Consider the following 21,118-nt stretch of genomic DNA (forward strand, 5'->3'; position numbering starts at 1 on the left):
AATCCTGGCCAGTTGAACTTCCCGCCCTTGGAGCTGATTGGGGTGGCTTTCCCGCGCTGCGCAAGGCGACCCGCGGGCGGCTCGGGTTGCGCGGCGCTGTGCTGATTCCAATACTCTACATGTACCCTCGTGATATGTGTAATGCACAGTTATTTCAGCATGACCTGGCACATCCTCATGGTTGATAGAAGATATGTCAGTGTGAAACCAGAAACACTATTTTAACAAAGCATATATTACAAGAAAATTATAATAGGGTAATGTGAAAAACTCTATGGCCGTTTTCGCATTAGCGTTTGCTCCGGGGTGGCATCCAGTTTACCTCCGGATCTTTTCCTGGATTTCCCACATGTTGCTCCGCGGTCGCGGTTTGCTCCGGGGCTTCAGGGGTTTCACCCCGGAGTTTCTTGATCCACAGGCTTCCGGAGTTTCCGAAAACCTGCAGATCCACACCGGATCCACTCCGCGGATTTTTTAGTGGGAAACTCATCAGATCCGCATCGACTGCTTTGGGGGCGGCACCCTCCTCTGCCTTTCAGACCTCCCACTCCATCCCTACGCTGCTGGCCTGGCCAATCATCAGCCGTGTTCGTGGTGCTTCCGAAACGTGCCTGCCCGGCCATTTTTTTTCTTCATTTCAGTTCCTTGCGTAATAGCGATATTTCACAGCTACGAAATTTCGATCCCTGCGAACATAAGTGTTGGGGGGGGGGAATCTAGTGCCGGCGCGGGCCAAAGCAAAGCGGCGGCTTGGTTTGCCGGGGCCAGGAGAACCTGCCAGCTTGGGCGGCCCCGTCTGCGCTCCGAATTTACGCTGCGCCGGCCAGCTCCCCAGCCAGGCGTGGCAGAGGCACAGCCGGGAGCCCACGTGCCAGGCGGGCCCCGGAGCGCACTTGCGGCGGCGGCTGCGCCCCACTCATGCCTCCCGCGGGCTTGGCATGCCCCTCGGGACGGCAGCAGCGCCCGAGCGGACTCACCCCTCAAGAGCTACGCCTTGGCTTCATGGAGAGAGGGGAGGGAGAGCGCCGGGAGCGCCTGGCCTCCTTCCTCGCCTGCTCCACGGTCGCGCAGCTCGAGGCGAACCCTGGCCCCCTGCTCGCTCGCCTGGGCTCTGCTGCCGCCGCCGCTCCTGCTGCCCAGCTGCTAATCGCTGGCTCACAGCACACACTGCCTCTCTCTACTCTTCTGCCTTGAAATTTTATACCTCCCTCCCATGACGTCTCTGAGACCGGGACGGGGAAAGGGGGAGCCAAAGAGGGTTCTCCAAGCCCAACCTTCGCATCCAGCACAGTTTTAATGTGTTCAACAGGCGCGTCTTGTGGAAAGGCCGGGAGGGAGCGAGGCTGGGAAGGGAAGAAGCTGCCACACATGCACACACAAACACACACCCCCTCTCTCTCTCGATTACCCCTCGATTTCCCTCTCTCTCTTCAGGCTGTCAGCGTTATTGCGATATTTCGCAACTTCGGAATTTGGTCATACGGAACTACGGAATCAGGGTCGATCCCTGTGGACATAAGTGTTGGGGGGGGGGAATCTAGTGCTGGGAGGCTTCTCATGGAAGTGAGACTCCTTGCATATGTATTAATCAGTTGGCGTCCGGCGTACAGACACAAAAGCAAAACCTCCACTCTGGAATAAAGACATGCCACAGTCTCGTTATCCAGATTCTCCACTGTGAATGCTTCTGTCAATACATAAAAGGCTGTGGAGGATGCTACAGCTGCAGCCAATCCATAAGCAGAAGCAGCACATGTGATGCGGTTTGCCCACGAAAAGAAGGGGAAGGAACAGCTGTGACCACTCATTGTTACATTGTTACGTTGTTACATAGTAACGCAACCAGACTTCCGCTTTAAAAAAAATGATTGACAGGGCATCGAACTCAAGTCGATGCCAGTGCGAAAACGATTTGAGCTGGGGCTTCATGGAAAGCGACTCCGCAAAAGAGTCACTAGTGCGAAAACGAGGGAAATGGTCCGGACATAATTGCTCCAGCGAAAACCGGTAGCAAACGCTAAGTGCGAAAACGACCTATATGTTTATATACAGAGAACCCATATACAAGAATGAGCTAGAGCCTTGTGAGGAAATGACAGGATTTTTGGGTTCCACTGAAGAAGAAGACTGCAGATTTATACCCTGCCCTTCTCTCTGAATCAGAGACTCAGAGCGACTTACAATATATCTTCTCCCACAACAGACACCTTGTGAGGTGGTTGGGGCTGAGAGGGCTCTCACAGCAGATGCTCTTTCAGGGACAACTCCTGCAATAGCTATGGCTGACCCAAGGCCATCCCAGCAGCTGTAAGTGGAGGAGTGGGAAATCAAACCTGGTTCTTCCAGATAAGAGTCTGCACACTTAACCACTACACCGAACTGGCTCTCAGTCTTGATAGAGGCAACAAAATGTTTGGCACCAGCTAACATGGACTGGCTATATGAACTTATTCTTTATCCTTACACTTCACTGAAATATTAGAGGACTGAGTTTGCATGACTGTAAAGTTGAATAATCAATTTGATGTGAGGATTTTGTGTCATTTCATGTGGAACCCATAAAAAGTGCCTGTGTGCACTCTTGGTGAAAGAATTAATCACAGACTGTAAAGTGCCTGTGTGTACTCTTGTGTATTCTATTACATCCTCAGGTACAGCAGAACAGAAAAGAAACAACCATGTAATTAAGAGCAGCTCTTTTACAAATATTGTACTTCTTTTGAATAATAAAATCAATATATTTGAAAAACAATACATGTAGCAATGCCTGTTGTTTCTGGAATACTTGCAATGTACAATATTTGTTAGTATATGCATCCAGTAAGTGGCTTCAAAGGTTCAGAAATAATTATAAGTTGCAAAATAATAAGCATTCATCCACATGGTCCAGAAATCCAAAATCCAGTAGCATTGACTTGATCACTTGAACTTGAAAACTGATGGATGGTGACTTTCCTGTTTCAATAAGAATCTTCCTCAGATCTAGTAGCAAGTCAGTGTACTTCTTCAAACCTAATAGAGAATCACCACTCCATAATATGAATGAGATACAAAGCCTTCAGCGTTTTTTCGTTGTTGGCAAAGATTCTGCCTCCTGGCCAAGGTAGCCTACACATACTTCCAAATCAGGCCCATGTCATTGTCTGGCACCAGCTGTAAGGCTTCCATGGAACTAGCTTCTCCACTTAAAAAGGATCAAGTGATATGACTGAATATAGACCTAACCCTGCAGAGCTGCTGCTGCCAGTCAGTGAACAACACTGAATTTGATAGACCAATGGACTAATGCAACAGAAGGCAACTTCATGTGTTCACAGCTCGTCAAGCACCTACTCTTTCCCTGCCTGCCTTCTGCCAGCCTAAAGCTGCCCCAAATCTTTCCCCAACCATGCTCCCAAGAACCTGCCCTATTCCAGCCCCCTGAGGCCCTGGTTGCCTGTGTCCCAGTGCTGACAGGAATCACCTTGAGCACATTTTCCAGCCACTGTGCCCCTGGGGCTTACCACAGTATAAGAGAGAGCCAGTTTGGTGTAGTGGTTAAGTGTGCGGACTCTTATCTGGGAGAACCGGGTTTGATTCCCCACTCCTCCACTTGCACCTGCTGGCATGGCCTTGGGTCAGCCATAGCTCTGGCAGAGGTTGTCCTTGAAAGTGCAGCTGCTGGGAGAGCCCTCTCCAGTCCCACCCACCTCACAGGGTGTCTGTTGTGGGGGAGGAAGGTAAAGGAGATTGTGAGCCGCTCTGAGACTCTTCGGAGTGGAGGGCGGGATATAAATCCAATATCAATAATCTGTAAGTATCCAAACTAGCCACTTGTGTGAGCTTGAGCCCACAAATCCTTGGAAGAGAACTCCTAGCATTCTGCCCTTTCCATGAATCTTCCAATGAAGTGGAAAGCCTCTGTTGTGTCAAGTTCATTCTTTGCACTATGCAGTTATCCAGGGCTTCTTCTGTAGAAAATGCCCAGCAGGAACTCATTTGCATATTAGGCCACACCTCCTGACACCCAGCCAGCCAGAACTGTGTTCCTGTGCGTTCCTGCTAAAAAAAAGCCATGAACACCCATTCCCCTTTGAAAAGAACTAAAGCAATCTTTTCCTTCTTTTTAAAACACATGAGTAAACCCCACACTTCCAAACCACCTAAATGGTCAGAGTGTGTAGATGTGGGGAGGGGGCTGTTTCCATAGACACGATTACTTTTATTTTAGCTGTTTGTCTCCCTGGAAACAAGAGGCGGGCTTGAATACGTTAGTCCTCCCCCAAATACTCTATACACAAGCATTCAGAGCACACGGGGCTCAGTGAGGGGATAGTTAAGCTACCAATAACCACAAGTGGCGAGAAGTTTAGTTCCTCTGCTTTGCACACCTATAAGCTGCTGGCACTTTCAGTCAGAGAAGAGGCAGCCAAGCAGCCTGAAAGAGACTCCAGCACAGTGCAAAGTCAGAACCTGCTGAGTACAGAAAGAAAATAAAGACAGAGCTCTAAGAGTACGATATCAATTTGCTAACAGGCAGCATTTGCGAGTGGGACTGGTGCTGAGCTGGGAGTCAATACTGAGTGAAGCTGCAGAATGGCTGTGCAAAAGATCTGCTACGAAGGAAAACTCTTCTCAGAAGAGAAGTTCCGTCTGGAAGTGATGCGGGTGCCCAGGCTGCTGAAGAATCCGTTTTCTGTCATCTCTTCTCAAACGACAGCCTGAATCGTGCTTCCAAGATGAACGGATCCGTGCACCAGCTGAACTCTTCTGGCAGCGGTGAAAGCAACAGTTGGCAGCTAGTGCCCATCATAATTCCCCTAGTGTATTCGCTGATTTTCCTTGTGGGCACAGTGGGCAACTCTCTGGTGCTAGCAGTGCTGCTGAGGAACAGGCAAGTCACCAATACCACCAATCTCTTCATCCTCAATCTGGGAGTGGCCGACCTATGCTTTATTGTCTTCTGTGTGCCCTTCCAGGCCACCATCTATACCCTGGATGACTGGATCTTCGGGCCCTACATGTGCAAAGCTGTGCATTTCTTCATCTATTTGACCATGTATGCAAGCAGCTTCACCCTCACAACTGTATCCCTGGACAGGTGAGCAGGCAAGTGGGGGGTGGGGAGGCAGGAGACACCGTTTTGCTTTTGCTTTTGAGTGACATGGTGTAGTTTGGAAGATTTCCAAATCGCTCTGCAGCATGTCACAGTTTCATCTTTTCCCGTATTCCTGCATGCTGGCACCACTTAGTCTCATTAGCAATGACTGAAAAGAAGGGAAGTAAACTGGGAGTCCGGTGGCATCCTAAAAACTAAAAGTGTTTGTGAATCAGAGCCCACTTAAACAGAAACATTCTGATGAAGTGAGCTCTGGCTCAAAAAAAAAAACGTAAGCTGGAATAAATGTCGCAAGCTTTTAAAGTGTCACTGGGCACCCGTTTCGTTTTGCCGCTGCAAACATAGTCTAGAGTTATCATCACGAAAAGGAGGCAGAATCTCTCAAGCAACTCCGTTCAACTGAAGGTGTTATTGCAGCTGTCATTATTCCATCAGTATACATTTTATACATTCAGGACAACAGATGCTAATTGACTAATGCCACAAATGCATTGACTGATAACTAAACAAAGGAGATTTGAAACAACAACGTGAAAACGGGTCATTTAGTACAACACCCTCCTAGGAGATGGGAGAGTCCATTTAGGCATACCTCCTGGTAGATCATTCCATGCAAGGTGACTCACAATGTGCCAAATCCAGATAAGAGATGCAGAGTACTTGTGGAACAGAATATTTTCAAATAACCTGAATTATGAGTATGTTCTGATCACACAGAATAAGTGTCAGGGAAGAAAGGAAGCAGTGAGAAGGTATGGTGTAGTGGCTAAGAGCAGGAACTTTGAGCCCCAAAGAATCAAATCTTTCCTCAGTCATGTGTTTACTGAAATAGCCATAGGAATGCCTCTCTTTCAGTCTTAGCACTCACCTCCAAGGGGACGGTTACCTACCCTGCAGGGTTGTTGTAATGATTACAGAGCTGATACACTATGAAACCCTTTAAATACTAAAAAGTGAACTATTAAAGAGTGTTGCAATTGTTATACCTCTTATTGTCCAAGTAATGGTTATAAAATGCTGCAGCCTCTGAAATGTAAAGCTTCTTTTATCAGTCAGATAGAGATGCAGAACGAAAATGAGATTAATTTTGCATTGAGGCACTGAAGTCCCAGACAGATGACCGGACCATTTGGATATATAACAAATCCTTGTTTTAGTTTTCTCCGATGTAATATGCTCGGTGAAGAAATGGTGATGCACAGTACATGGGAAGTCACGCACAACAATCATGTTTGACTAGTGGCTGGGGACAGAAAGAAAGGGGTAAAGATTTGCACCCACATTGCAGGGCAGATATAAACATGCATTCCTATTTCCTCAGTCATGATCATCCTGATACACGCGATTACCATGCACATGTCAAAAGGGTGATTGCCCCTATTGGGAGAATCATGTGTATTGAATTTTCCCTGTACATGTGACAAAATGTAATGACTGAAAAGGGCATTTTTATAGAGAGCCATTTTGGTGTAGTGGTTAAGTGTGCGGACTCTTATCTGGGAGGACCGGGTTTGACTCCCCACTCCTCCACTTGCACCTGGAGCATGGCCTTGGGCCAGCCGTAGCTCTGGCAGAGGTTGTCCTTGAAAGGGCAGCTGCCGTGAGAGCCCTCTTAGCCCCACCCACCTCACAGGGTGTCTGTTGTGGGGGAGGGAGATAAAGGAGATTGTGAGCCGCTCTGAGACTCTTTGGAGTGGAGGGCGGGATATAAATCCAGTATCTTCTTCTACCTCACAGGGTCTCTATTGTGGGGGAGGAAGGGAAAGGAGATTGTGAGCCGCTCTGAGACTCTTCAGAGCAGAGGGTGGGATATAAATCCAATATCATCTTCTTATCTGGGAGAACCGGGTTTGATTTCCCACTCCTTCACTTGCACCTGCTGGCATGGCCTTGAGTCAGCCATAGCCCTGGCAGAGATTGTCCTTGAAAGGGCAGCTGCTGTGAGAGTCCTCTCAGCCCCACCCACCTCACAGGGTGTCTGTTGTGGGGGGAGAAGATATAGGAGATTGTAAGCCGCTCTGAGTCTTTGATTCAAAGAGAAGGGCGGGGTATAAATCTGCAGTCTTCTTCTTCTTCTTCCTCCTCCTCTTCTTCTTCTTCTTCTTCTTCTATTGACACTTTGCAATGCAGATGAAGACTGTTTGGGGTACGCCCTATCCAGATGAGCCTCCAATCTGCATGAGCAAAAATGGCTCTTCAGCATCTGTCTTCCTGTAAAGACAAACTTGCGGACATGGAATAGGAAGCCGAAGAGAGGCTGCCAGGGACATTTTGTACAATGTAGGGAGTACATTCACATTATAAACAAATTAATAGCAAGAGCCGTTTGCGGGAGGGGTGGGGTATAAATAAATGGAAATAAATATATAAAGAAAAAAAAACAAATTTCCCAGGGACTATGTTCGAGCCCTTTTTCAGTCGTTAAGTTTTACCACACATATGGAGAGAATACATGGTCCTCCTGATATACGCGATTGCCATGCACATGTCAAAAGGGTGATTGCCCCTATTGGGAGAATCATGTGTAGTGAATTTTCCCTATACATGTGACAAAATGTAATGACTGAAAAAGGCAGAAAGCATAAGGAACCAGAATTGGTGCAAAGCAGATGTGGGAAAGGGAAGGGAGATAAATTAGGATACCTCTGGGCATCACAGTGGTCGTCTGAACTCAACAAAGAGTCTTCCACACAAGATTTATGTAAAAATGGTGAGAGTGGGGCATGATGGGAACTGGTGGCTAGGTTGTAGAGAGGCATCACAACCATAATCTAATAGCTATGACCTTGCCTTATTACCTAAGAGCCCCGTGGCGCAGAGTGTTAAAGCTGCAGTATTGCAGTCCTAAGCTCTGCTCATGACCTGAGTTCAATCCCCGGCGAAAGCTGGGTTTTCAGGTAGCCGGCTCGAGGTTGACTCAGCGTTCCATCCGTCTGAGGTCGGTAAAATGAGTACCCAGCTTGCTGGGGGGAAAGTGTAGATGACTGGAGAAGGCAATGGCAAACCAGCTCGTAAAAAGTCTGTCACAAAAATGTTGTGAAAGCAACGTCACCCCAGAGTCGGAAATGACTGGTGCTTGCACAGGGGACCTTTCCTTTCCTGCCATATGACCTAATTTTATTATTTATTTATTTTCTTATTTACTTCTTTACATTTTTATAGATTACCTTGTTTGTTTGGATTCAGATCAGATGACATAATTTTATTCTCTGTTGATCCATCTATTTATGATCTGTAAGGTTATTTTATTGCCCAAACTTGGGCTCTGCTATGTGTACAAAGGATTAGGCTGATCACTGCTTCAGTTCCAAGGCAGAAGGCAGCTCCTGTCTGTCTGCGAGCTCTGATGCCCTTGACGATGTGCTGCAGAAGTTTATGTCAGTGGCTGCATACTTTGATGTCAAAACCTTGACTTCTTAGCTAGATACTCTTTCATACCATGCTAGTGCATGCTTCGCCGGAGCTTCTTATTTTTGGCTATGAAGGCTGTGATTTGTTCCAGCTGACTTTCTTATTATGTATAAATGGTTTCAAGTCTTTTCTGCTTTAGCAACTAATCATCTTGCTGTTTTCTGTTCTGTACTACGACAGACCATGCAGCCTTTCTTGAATCTTCTCTATACCTACTCTCATTCTTTAAAGTGTCTCCACTTTTGGGTTTTATTCTGCAGTCTTATTTCCATTGCCAGCTTCACAATGTCCCGTGGATGCTCTCAAATGGGGCTTCCCATTATCCATGCAGAGAAAAATCCCTGTATGGAAGCAGTCCAGGACAGGCTATTTCTGAGTAAATAAACTGAGTGTACTGCTAGCGGAGCAAAGCCTTCAGCAGTACGTAGTCAGGGATCAGAGGTGGAGCTCAGGCAAGGACCCTTGGTATAAGAAAAGGGCTGTTAAGAAATACACAACCATGTCTTTTTTTCCCCCATCTATATTGTTTGTTCCAAAGCAGTGAATGTGAATGTATAGGACTGGGCTACTGAGGAATAAATACCAAGAAGAGTTGCATACCATGTTTCAGTGGAAAATAAATATGTTTGGGGGTAATTTCTGATGAGAATGTGATTAACCCGTGTTAGCACGGTGTGTTGGAGAAATTCCTCTAATCTTTTCCTGATGTTAGGGGAGGAAGGTTTTGCCTTGGAATGGAAACTGTAGAGACTGTACTGGTTCAAGGTGTGGTTTAGCACGGTGTGTTGGAGAAATTCCTCTAATCTTTTCCTGATGTTAGGCGAGGAAGGTTTTGCCTTGGAATGGAAACTGTAGAGACTGTACTGGTCCAAGGCTGTTGTGGAACAAGGCATAGAAAAAGCATGATCAGTAGGGAAGGCTGGGAGACAAACAAGTTTTTCAGCATGCACAATCTTGGTTGAGATCATCAGACAGAGATACAGCAGGGGGTTCTTCCCCCTTTGAAAGAATTGTAGAAATTACTGTAAAGGGGTGAGTTTACACCCCAGATTGATACCTAGAAGATTCTAAAATAGTTTATTTAATTCACTTATACCCTACCAAAACACACCTTTCATTGTTTCCCTCTCCTCCATTTTATCCTCATAACAACCACGTGATAGATTCAAGTGTTGGTCTGGAGCAATAGAAAAAAGTTTGAATCCAGTGACAGCTTTGAAACCAACAAAGTTTACTTCCGGGTATAAGCTTTTGTGTGCATGCACATTTCTTTAGTATCCGATGAAGTGTGCATGCACACAAAAGCTCATTCCCAAAATTAAATTTTGTTGGTCTTAAAGGTGCCACTGGACTCAAACTTTGTTCAACAACCATGTGAGTTAGATTAGGCTGACAGTGTGTGACTGGTCCACAGTTACTCAGCAAGCTTTGATGGCAGAGTAAGGATTCAAACCAGATACCAGATCCTAGTTCGCCACTCTGAGCACTACCTACCTCCAAAACTCCATATATTGAATTTCCTTTGTGAATTTTAATTCTGATTACAGAATGGTGTAAGCACCAGACATTTTCAGATTCAAAACCAAAAAGTATATGTATTGATTTACAAAAGGGAGGGAATGAAATTTTAAAAAGGGTCACACACTCTGTCTTTCACACCGAGGACTATCTGACTTGTGCCAGAATTTTCCCCATACAGACACTATCTCACTAGCATACAGGCACACTTCTGACCTTAGAGAAATACCGCAGGACTCACACCTTTGAGTGCTATCCCACAAGCCCATCAATCTTGTGTGTCTCAGTCCCACCCAGCTAGTGTCCCTGTCTCCTGGGATTTCTTCTCAGCCATAAGTATCTAGTCTCTCCCCCAGTGTGTTGGTGTGTTCTTAATTGAACCAGAAGTCTGCCCTGATGATCTGACAGATCTCCTAAGCAGAGCCTTCAATTCTCCTCTGCTACCACTCAGAGAGTTTCCTCACAGAAAGAGCCTGGCTTTGCCCCTTGCTCCAATTAACTCTCTCACAGATAGAAACCCTAAAATCAGTTCAGTCTTACAAGGAACTCAGCCCACATGCTGTTCTTAGCTCCTTCCCAGTTGATTGTCACAACTGAACTCCTTCAGAGTGAACTGCTTCAGTACTCAGACTGAACTCAACTGTGAGGCGAATTTCCCCCACTGTAAGCCTTCTTGCAAATTGATACATTTGGTATCCATGGTTGCGGCTCAGCCAATCAGAGCAAGCTGTTCCCTGCTTACTCAGACTAACTGCTTTAGTCCATTACAGTTGGCTTTGACTAGAGCTGTTGGAAGATAGGGCCCTGTGAGACTCGTTACAGTTACACAGGGCCTGTAAAACCAAGCTTTTCCGGATGGCCTTTGGTTAACATCTCGAGGCAACTGGCAAGAGTGATCTGGCTCCCTGTTGATGTTTCTGTTAATAAGAAACCATCTATGTGGATATGCCACATGGCCACCATTACTGATTGTAGCTTGTAGAGTTTTGACACCTGTTTTATGATATATTATGATTTTAATTATGCTTTATTGTATTGTTTATTATTTTAATTATTATGTTGGAAGCAGCTCCAAGCCGTTCACAGGAGGAGTGAGGTACAAATGAACATAAATAAGTACATAAAGTAAGTCAGTACCTTTTTCATATATAGTAGAAATACAAGTAGAATAATAGATCTGGGATACCTGGCTGTGGGCCAAAATGATTAACAGATTAAAAGCGGATCAAACTTTTAGGGCTAATAAAATGAGCAATAGGAGGACAATTTTCTTGTGAAATAAAAGTCAACACCGTTACATTCAAGTAACCAGGCCAAAAAGAACATGATACTGCTATCAAGTCCCTCCATTATTTGGATATACAGGGCTGGTGCTAGAGGTTCTGCTGCACCAGGCAAGAACCCCCACCCCTTAGCAACCACATGCATGTTGTTGCCATGTCGCCTCTTTCGCCTGCTTGGAGGCAGTCTTCTGAATGAACCTCTGAGCAGTGCACACGTTGCCACCACGCCACCCCTTTCACTTGCCCGGATACCAGGCAGGCTAATGGGGCAGTGGGGAGTTTCTGCACTGCTCAGAGGCTGCCTTCCTCTCAGCGGTGTGCACGTCACCACCATGTAGGGTTGCCAAGTCCAATTCAAGAAATATCTGGGGACTTTGGAAGTGGAGCCAGGAGACTTTGGGAGTGGAGCCAGGAGACATTGGGGGTGGAGCCAAGAATGAGGGTGTGACAAGCATAATTGAACTCCAAGGGAGTTCTGGCCATCACATTTACAGGGACAGCACGCCTTTTTAAATGCATTTCTTCCATAGGAACTCATGAAGGATAGGGGCACCATCTTTTGGGGCTCATAGAATTGGACCCCCTGATCCAATCGTTTTGAAACTTGGGGGGGTATTTTGGGGAGAGGCACTAGATGCTATACTAAAAATTTGGTCCATCTATCTCAAAAAATAGCACCCCCCAGAGCCCCCAATACCCGCGGATCAATTCCCCATTATTCCCTATGGGAATCGTTCTCCATAGGGAATAATAGAGTGCCCAGTAGACATTTCCCTCCCCGCCCCGCTTTCTAAAGCGGAGGGAGGGCCTGCAAACCATGGAATCCCCTGCCCCCTCCCACACGCACAAATACTTACTGGGTCTTCTTCCTGCAGAACTTTACTTGCTCTGAAAACGAAAGCAAAACAAAGGGAGGGGCTGTTGTCCGACGAAACTGTTACTGACCCTTTCCCATGAAGCCCTTCCTGTTTCCTGCTTCCTGCTCAGCCTTAAAGGCACACATTTTAAAAACGGACCTGTTTGCAGGTTTCTAAACCTGCAGGAACTCCAAAACTACATGGTGACCGTGGGGGCGGGGCTTCCCCCGCCGGCCAGCTGGCTGGGGGCGGGGGGAAGCCTGTAAAAATGGGGGATCCCCCGCTGGGACCTGGGAATTGGGAACCCTACCACCGTGCCACTCCTTTCACCCCGAGTCCCAGGCAGGTGAAAGGGGTGGTGGGTGCCTCTGCGCTGCTTGGAGGCTGCCCTCTCAAGGGAAGGCATCCTCCAAACGGCACAGAAGACCCAGAAGAGGCTGGGTGGGGGCATGTTTTCTTGGCTCCAAGACATTCAGAGCAGTTCCGAATGCCTCAGAGCTGAGAAAACAGGTTTCACCTTGTGCCCCACTCAGCTCCCTCCAGATCCAGAAGGGGCTGGTTGTGGGGAGTGGCATACTTGCTCAACTCCGAGGCGTTCAGAGCTGCTCTCAACACCTCGGAGCCAAGCCAGTCGGCACAAGTGGGGAGGGCATGCTCCCTGCCTCTGTGGCTAGGTGGTGCCCTAGGCAGCCGCCTACCTGGCCTACTATGTGCCAGCCATGTGGATATATGCTGACAATCCTATATCAGTGACAGAGCTTATGAAGTTCCCAGCCATTATGTGATTGTATACATGTCTGAGAGTTTAGCTGGGAAGTTACCCTGATTTAGTGGAAGAAACTAGCAGGTATTCCTCCTTTGTGAGAACAAAGAGAAAATACCATGGGTTTTTACATCACTGTGACTTGACTGGGAAGACATGTGCCTCTATGCCAGAAGCATTGCATGCCGTGGCACTTCGAAGCAGTAATGTGCCTCTGAGTATAAAGGGAATATCATCCTAGAGCCTCTGCCCATACTAGTTTATAAATCTGCCTTCCTGCTCCCTCACACGTCTTCTATTTTTTTTTCCACTTTTCTCCCTGACATCAAAACCTCCTGAACCATGTAATATTCCAATTAGCTTAAGCAATGTCTTTTCAGTACATTTTTATCCCACACTTTCTCCAAGTTGCTCCAGCTGGACTCGCCACACATGCGCAGGAGCATTGTGAATACTCCTCTCAGCATGTGTGCAGCCTGTGTAGGAGTCAGCAGCATCCCAGGAACTTTGTGATTGCCACGGCATGCCTCTTTTAGGATTAGGGTTGCCAATCCCCAGGTGGGGGCGGGGACCCCCCCGGTTTGGAGGCCCTGCCCCCACTTCAGGGTCGTCAGAAAGCGGGGGGAGGGGAGGGAAATGTCTGCTGGGAACTCTATTATTCCCTATGGAGATTTATTCCCATAGAAAATAATGCGGAATTGATCCGTGGTTATCTGGGGCTCTGGGGGGCTGTTTTTTAAGGTAGAGGCACCAAATTTTCAGCACAGTATCTAGTGCCCCTCCCCAAACTATCCCCCAAGTTTCAAAACGATTGGACCAGGGGGTCCAATTCTATGAGCCCCAAAAGAAGGTGCCCCTATACTTCATTATTTCCTATGGAATGAAGGCATTGAAAAGGTATGCGGTCCCTTTAAATGAGATGGCCAGAACTCCCTTTGGAGTTCCATTATGCTTGTCACAGCCTTGATCTTGGCTCCACCCCTAATGTCTCCTGGCTCCACCCCCAAAGTCCCCAGATATTTCTTAAATTGGACTTGGCAACCCTATTTAGGATCGGCTTATTTATTTATTTATTTTGAGCTGAGAGGCCACAGCAGCAAATTCCTCATCCGATTCCACCCAGTGTTAAGGATATTTTATTTCAGCGCTCATCATTCACTGTAGACGTCATCAGCATCTTCCCAGGATCAATGATTCAACTCCTTCATATCTTTCTCCATCACTCCAAATATTATCCCAGCTATTTATATTACTGCTATTGTGCCTCATAAATTTAGTTTCTCCTCACCTATAGCATTTTCCAGGTTATTCTGAGAGTGCCTCAGTATCATAGTACTTCTTGCTTTTCTTTTGTCTTCCCAGGTACTTGGCCATAAGGTACCCGTTGCATTCAAGAGAACTAAGAACACCCAGGAACGCTCTCATAGCCATTTGTCTCATCTGGGGTCTTTCCTTCATTTTTTCTGGACCATATCTGAGTTACTACCGGGAATTCCAGATAGCCAACGTTACTGTCTGCCATCCCATCTGGAAAATCTCTAAGCGCAAAGTCATGGACCTCTGCACTTTTGTCTTTAGCTATGTCATTCCGGTGTTAATTTTGAGCTTCACCTATGTGAGGACCATCCGTTATCTCTGGACCTCTGTGGATCCCATTGAAGACATGTCTGATTCCAAGAAGGCCAAGCACAAGGTCACTCGAATGATCGTTATCGTGGCTGTTCTCTTCTGCATTTGCTGGCTCCCCCATCACCTCGTTATCCTCTGCTTTTGGTTTGGCTATTTCCCACTGAACAATTCCACCTATGTGCTTAGGATCCTCTCGCACCTGATTTCATATGCCAACTCCTGTGTCAACCCTATTGTCTATGCTTTGGTATCCAAGCACTTTCGTAAGGGATTCAAGAAGATTTTTAGCTGCCTCTTGCACAAAAGAGTCGCCAACAAGGTCCATGTGGCACAGGTGACCCACACTGTTAGTACCTTGGAAGCAGATCTGACTGAGGTCACCCATGTCAGTGATCCCACATATGCCAGGACATCTTCCTGCTGTCAGTTTCCTGTCCAAACATGGAGTGAGACAGAACATCCAAGACGACAAAAGAAAGCTGTCAATTCGTTCATCACCTTTAATGTCACTTAGGCCTTTCACCTGGCTCTAATCGAGGGAGGAATCCTTCTTGAACATCATTGTGGTTGAGTTTGTATGAATTAAAGAACATAATATGGAATTCTAAAAAGAGTAAGAGTAGCCAGATGGCTCGTGCCAATTATCCATATGCTTCGTTGTCCATGGCTCTTAAAAGTGGCCTCTATTAGAAGCTTCAAAAGGTAGCGTGGGTGTTTGATTTCCCTAGATGTCTGAATGCTTCCAACCAAAATAATAACAAATTAGGTAGCAGTTATTGAAGCACCGACGCTGTAGAATCCATTTTATGGTAAAACAAGCAGGGATGTATTTTGTATCTGTCAGCTTGTGGCGATAGCACTATATATGCCTTCCCCTAGCCAAGAATTTGAAATGATCTGGGATGTGACTTCATAACAAAGGGATCCCCAAGGATACAGGACAATTATCCACATAGGTAGAATTGTTTCAGGAGTTCCAAACACAGGCATCTGCATGACAGTGATGATGTACCAGGGTTGCAAGTGACCTTTGTGTGTAGAATCATATATAAAAGTATTTAAATTAGAAGATTTTGGAAGACTTACACCCCGAAGATGAAGGAGCAGCTACTGGCAGTGTTTCAGCTTGTCCCATGCGCCTGAGAAGATTAGTTTTCCTGAGCAGCACTGGTGGTAGCTCAAGACTATTCCAAAGTTTAGATAATTGTATACATTCTACTTGGAACCTTCACCTTACTGAATTTAGAGTAAAAGAATTGCTTAATGTATAGTCAGTTTGCTTTGTATTAGTTAATAAAATTGTACCTGCTTTCAACGAACGTGTGCTGTGTCTCAACAAGGGATATCTGTAGTAAAACACTGAATAAGGGGCTGATCTACCAGACGCTTTTATTGGTAGAGTTGACGGGGTCTTACCTGGCTCTGGGTGGGGGATCTTCCTTGTGAGCGTTTTGTGTGCGCAGCATGATGATGTCACCCAGAAGTGATGTAATTGGACTGGGCACATTGCAGGGGGGATGCTCTAGCACTTACAAAAAACCTAGGCTTCCCAAACCTCCTGCTCTGGCGGGAGACTTCTGGGTTCGCAGCCTCATCTCCCGCTCTTCAAAACTCTGGAAGCGGGGGGTGGGGGTGGGGGGAGAGGGAGAACATACCTTTAGGCTTCATGTTGTAGAGCTCCTGAGCCGTTTGCAAAATGTCTGCCCCTTTAAGGCTGGGCAGGAAGCAGGGAGCAGAAAGGGCTTCTGAGAACGGCCCCTCCCTTTCTTTTGCTTTCGTTTTCACAGGAAGTAGAGTTGTCCGGCAGAACATCTGGTAAGTGTGTGTGTGTGAGAGGGAGGGGGCAGGGGATTCCCTAGTTTGGAGGCCCTCCCCCCTTTAGAAAGCGTGTGTGGGGGGGAAATGTCTACTAGGCACTCTATTATTCCCTATGGAGAACGATTCCCATAGGGAATAATAGGAAATTGATCCGTGGGTATTGGGGGCTCTGGGGGGGGCTATTTTTTGAGGTAGAGGCACCAAATTTTTAGTATAGCATCTAGTGCCTCTCCCCAAAATACCTCCCAAGTTTCAAAACGATCGGACCAGAGGGTCCAATTCTATGAGCCCCAAAATATGGTGCCCCTATCCTTAATTATTTCCTATGGAAGAAAGGCATTTTAAAAGGTGTGCTGTCTCTTTAAATGTGATGGCAAGAACTCCCTTGGAGTTCAATTATGCTTGTCACATCCTTGTTCTTGGCTCCACCCCCAATGTCTCCTGGCTCCACCCCCAAAGTCCCCAGGTTCTTCTTTAATTGGACTTGGCAACCCTAAAAAAACCCTCTATGGTTATCATATTTATTTATTACATTAAATTTCTAACCCGCCCTCTCCGCAAGCGGACTCAGCATCCCCCTGCAATGTGCCTGAAGTGATCATGTCGCTTCCAGGTGACGTCATCATGCCAGGCATGTTGTGGCATGCCAATGCTCTTCAGGGGTGGGCCAGTTCCGTGGTGGTGAATTGGAGGCCCCAAAATCAGGGAAAACCTCTGCCCTTGGCGGGCGGCTGGGAACCCTATTTATTGGTAACAAATCTGACACACATCCTTTGTCCTCACAGCGCTCTGGATGATTGTACATTGGAAACATAGATAAAACCATTGCTTATTAGTTATACCCAGACAATCCACCGAGGATGAGAGAATGCAAGTTGTCACTGTAGTTAATTGCAATGAAAGTGTAAAGTACTGGGGTCGACGCAGTAAGAGACCAGAGTCGGAGAGTGATTTCAGCAAGCTTTACTTCAGGAACACAAACACAGACTGAGCTCTATTCAAACCTCCTGCTCCTTTATACAATTCTTGCCCCCTTCTGATTGGACCTTAACTATGTACATGGATTGGCTATTTACAGAGGCCTAAGGGCCTATCAGGGTACAGTATGAGCCTAGATGTTGATTGGCTACATATGTTTCAATCCTTCCCCTGATTGGGCATGCTTAGGCCTTCTCTGGAACCCTGGTGTGGAGTACAAGCTTGGCTTGTTCAGCTTCCCTCCAAAAGTAACAGTTCTCCATTTGAACCTAGGACACAACAGAAAGCTTATATCCATGGCTTTTGTGGTGAGACAGGCCTTGCCAGTGCCATTTCTGCACCACAGGGAATGAAGAAGTTACTCAGCCAACTTGAGTCCCCAGCCGCTATACCCCAGCTAGTCTCCTCTTCCTCCACTCTCCACTTCTGTTTATTTATTTACAAGATTATATCCTGAATTTCTGCCCTTGCAAGGGCTACCAAGGTGGCTAACAGTTTTAAACATGCAAGATAAATTTGCATTATAAAACCATTAAAATTAACACTTTTCTTGCAACTTTTCTTAGAACCCAGATAGCCCCTTGGATTACTGAGGGGGTGATGAAAAGACATGGGATATGGGTAGAGTGCCTGGGGGAAGACTCAGAACAAATATAATAAGAGACAGGCAAAAAGTTCATTTTAAATTGTACTCCATAGCAGTGATAATAACAAAGAAACAACACTTTCCTATCATCATTATGTCTGCACAGTGCAGGCAGGCAGAGACCTGCTGGAATATTACCTGCATGAGGTGAACTGGTCAGTGGCCCTTTGTGCCTGTATTGCTTAGCACTTTACAGATAAACTCTTTTGCATCTTTGAGAGATGAGTGATCACCCCAGCATTGAAACAGGCTATGATGCATATACTTCTAAAGAAGTATACCTGGATCCAGGTGATCTTAATAATTATCAACCACTCCAAATGTTCAGTTTTTGAGCAAGGTAATAGAACAGTGGTAGCTAGACAATATCAGGCTCTCCTGGATGAGGCAAATTGTGTTAGATCCTTTCCAATCTGTACTTGGACCTGGTTATGGGACAGAAACAGCCTTGGTCACCTTGTTTGATGACCTGTGTTGGGAGATGGCCAGATGTTGATTCTCCTGGACCTTTCAGCAACTTTTGATACATCAATCATGGTATCCTTCTGGACTGCCTTTTGCAGTAGTTCAGGTCCTGTCTGCAAGATAGGTTTCAGAGTGTGTGGGCTGAGGGGAGGGGATTGCTGCTCAATACAAGGTTCCATCTTGTCTTCTATGCTCTTCAGTGACCTCAATAAAGCCACTGGGAGAGAGGTCGTCTGGAGATTTTGTGCTGGATTGACACCAATATGTGGATGACACTCATATTTATATCATACTTCCAGCTGATCTTTGGGACTAGGGTTGCCAAGTCCAATTCAAGAAATATCTGGGGACTTTGGAGGCGAAGCCAGGAGACTTTGGGGGTATAGCCAGGAGACATTGGGGGCAGAGCCAGGAGCAAGGGTGTGACAAGCATAATTGAACTCCAAGGGAGTTCTGGCCATCACATTTAAAGGGACAGCACACCTTTTAGAATGACTTCCTTCCATAGAAAATAATGGATAGGGGCACCTTCTTTTGGGGCTCATAGAATTGGACCCCCTGGTCCAATCTTTTTGAAACTTGGGAAGTATTTTGGGGAGAGGCACTAGATGCTATACTGAAAATTTGGCGCCTCTACCTCAAAAAACAGCCCCCCCAGAGCCCCTGACAGCCGCGGATCAATTCCCCATCATTCCCTATGGGAATCGTTCCTGAAGGTGCATAATGGCTATGGGGGGTGGAGCTTCCCCCGCCGGCCAGCTGGCTGGGGGAGGGGGGAAGCCTGTAAAACCAGGGGATCCCCCGCTGGGACCTGGGGATTGGGAAGCCTATTTGGGACACTGAAGAAACCCTGAACCAGGAAGCAGTTTTGGAGTGAATGCATGCTAATAAATTGAAGCTTAATTCTATCAAGATAGAAGTAATACTAGTGAGTGGAAGGTTTGAACCTAGATTTCAGGTGTCACACGTTCTAGATGGGGTTGCACTCCCCGTAAGAAACGGCCATAGTTTGACGGTCCTCTTGGATCTAGGCCTGTTGCTGAATAAGCAGGTGGTAGCTATGGTTACTATTATATTAATTACTGTAATGTGACCTACATGGGGCTGTCCTTCAAAAGTGTTCAAAAATTTCAGTGGTACAGAATGCAGCAGTCAAGAAGCTAGGTGGAATATGCCTTATGAAACATATATCTCCAGTCTTGGCCTATCTTTCCTGTCTCCCAACCTGTTTCTGGGCACAATTAAAGGTGCTGGTGTTGACCTTTAAAGCCTGTATGGTTTGGGACCAACATATCTGAAGGGCTGCTTACTCCATTTTGAACCTACCTAGCCACTGTAGCCATCTTCTGAGACCTTACTTCAAGTGCCTTTTGAGATTATGAGGGCAGCAGCTCAGGAAAGGTACCAAAAACTGGGGAACTCTCTCCTCAGGGAGATTCATCTGTATCCACTTCTGCTGCCATCTTCCATCAGTGGGTAAAGCCTTTGTTTTGTTTGGAATTCCCTCAGTGATCCCTCCTGCCTGCCCAACCTTTTAACTGTTTTTATGCTTTTGCATGTGCATTTTGGCTCTGGCTTTTAAGGATGATTTCATTGTGTGTATGGAATAGAGTTTGAGTCCAATGGCACATTTAAGACCAACAGTTTTATTCAAGGTATAAGCTTTCATGTGTATGCATACTTCTTCAGATACAATGAAATGGAACATACCAGTGCATACATATAGGCAGAGGGTGAGCAGTATGTTAGAAGTGAAAGCACTGTCCCCCGTATCAGCCTCCAGACATCGTGGCAACAGAGTAGATAGCTAGATAGTCACACATTGACCCTCCATTCCTACGCATGTACTCTTCTGCCTTTATCCCTTTAAAGTGTGGATTGTTTTCTCCGGGAACTTCCTTCTGTCTGTCCTCTCTTACACAATGCTTATGCCTTCTCCCTGCACACACCAGGAGGGACAACATGCTCCTGGCACCATGAGGCAGACGGCCCTCTTGCCATCAGCTTCCATCCTTAGCTAGTAAGTTAATACTCTATCCTGCCTCTGCTTTTTCCTATCCAAGTGTACTTCTCTAATAAAGAGAGGAGCATTTTCTCCTTTTAAACTTGCAGATGTGGCTCTGTGTAGCTCCGTAAGCTGAGTAACCTGGTTAAGTGATGCTCCTGCATTTGTAGCTTTATTTAAGTGCTTTGCTAAGTAGTGGGAACTGGTCTAACTATACCAGTTAATCCCAACACAGTAAATTAGCATACAGCATAATGAAGATGTTTAACAGATTCAAGGACCGAACAGGAATAACAAGCTTAGTTTACATGGTTACTGTTTGTTTGGGTTTAATTCTGGGAGAGAACATAAGTGAAGGAAATAAATATATCAAAATTGGAGATTGATGGGCAGATGTATCCTTAACCGTGGAATGCTGAGAATAATTAACTAAGACCCTGCCATTACTCTCTATCCATCTCCTTTCAAGCATGGAGGCGACCTCACGGCATCATCTTCTTTGAAGTGGGGCCATTGGCTGTGTAGCATATCTCCCCTCTCCCCAGACCAGAGAAATGCATTCCAATCTACCATTCCAAATTACATTGCATTCTACTATACATTATATTTGTTGTGTATATTGACTAATCTATCTGTTATCAGTAAAG

General features: G+C 46.2%; 1 protein-coding gene across 1 annotated transcript; it reads left to right on the plus strand.

Annotated features, from left to right (window-relative positions):
* Window positions 1–918: 918 nt before the first annotated feature.
* Window positions 919–15,467, plus strand: GALR2 (galanin receptor 2). Its single transcript, XM_060252109.1, has 3 exons — window positions 919–1,149; window positions 4,656–5,080; window positions 14,293–15,467. The coding sequence occupies exons 1-3, from the start codon at window positions 919–921 to the stop codon at window positions 15,071–15,073; spliced, it is 1,437 nt and encodes a 478-aa protein (XP_060108092.1). The 3' UTR covers window positions 15,074–15,467.
* The last annotated feature ends 5,651 nt before the right edge of the window (window positions 15,468–21,118 follow it).

Source organism: Heteronotia binoei, chromosome 13 (assembly GCF_032191835.1).
Source record: "Heteronotia binoei isolate CCM8104 ecotype False Entrance Well chromosome 13, APGP_CSIRO_Hbin_v1, whole genome shotgun sequence".
NCBI lineage: Eukaryota > Metazoa > Chordata > Lepidosauria > Squamata > Gekkonidae > Heteronotia > Heteronotia binoei.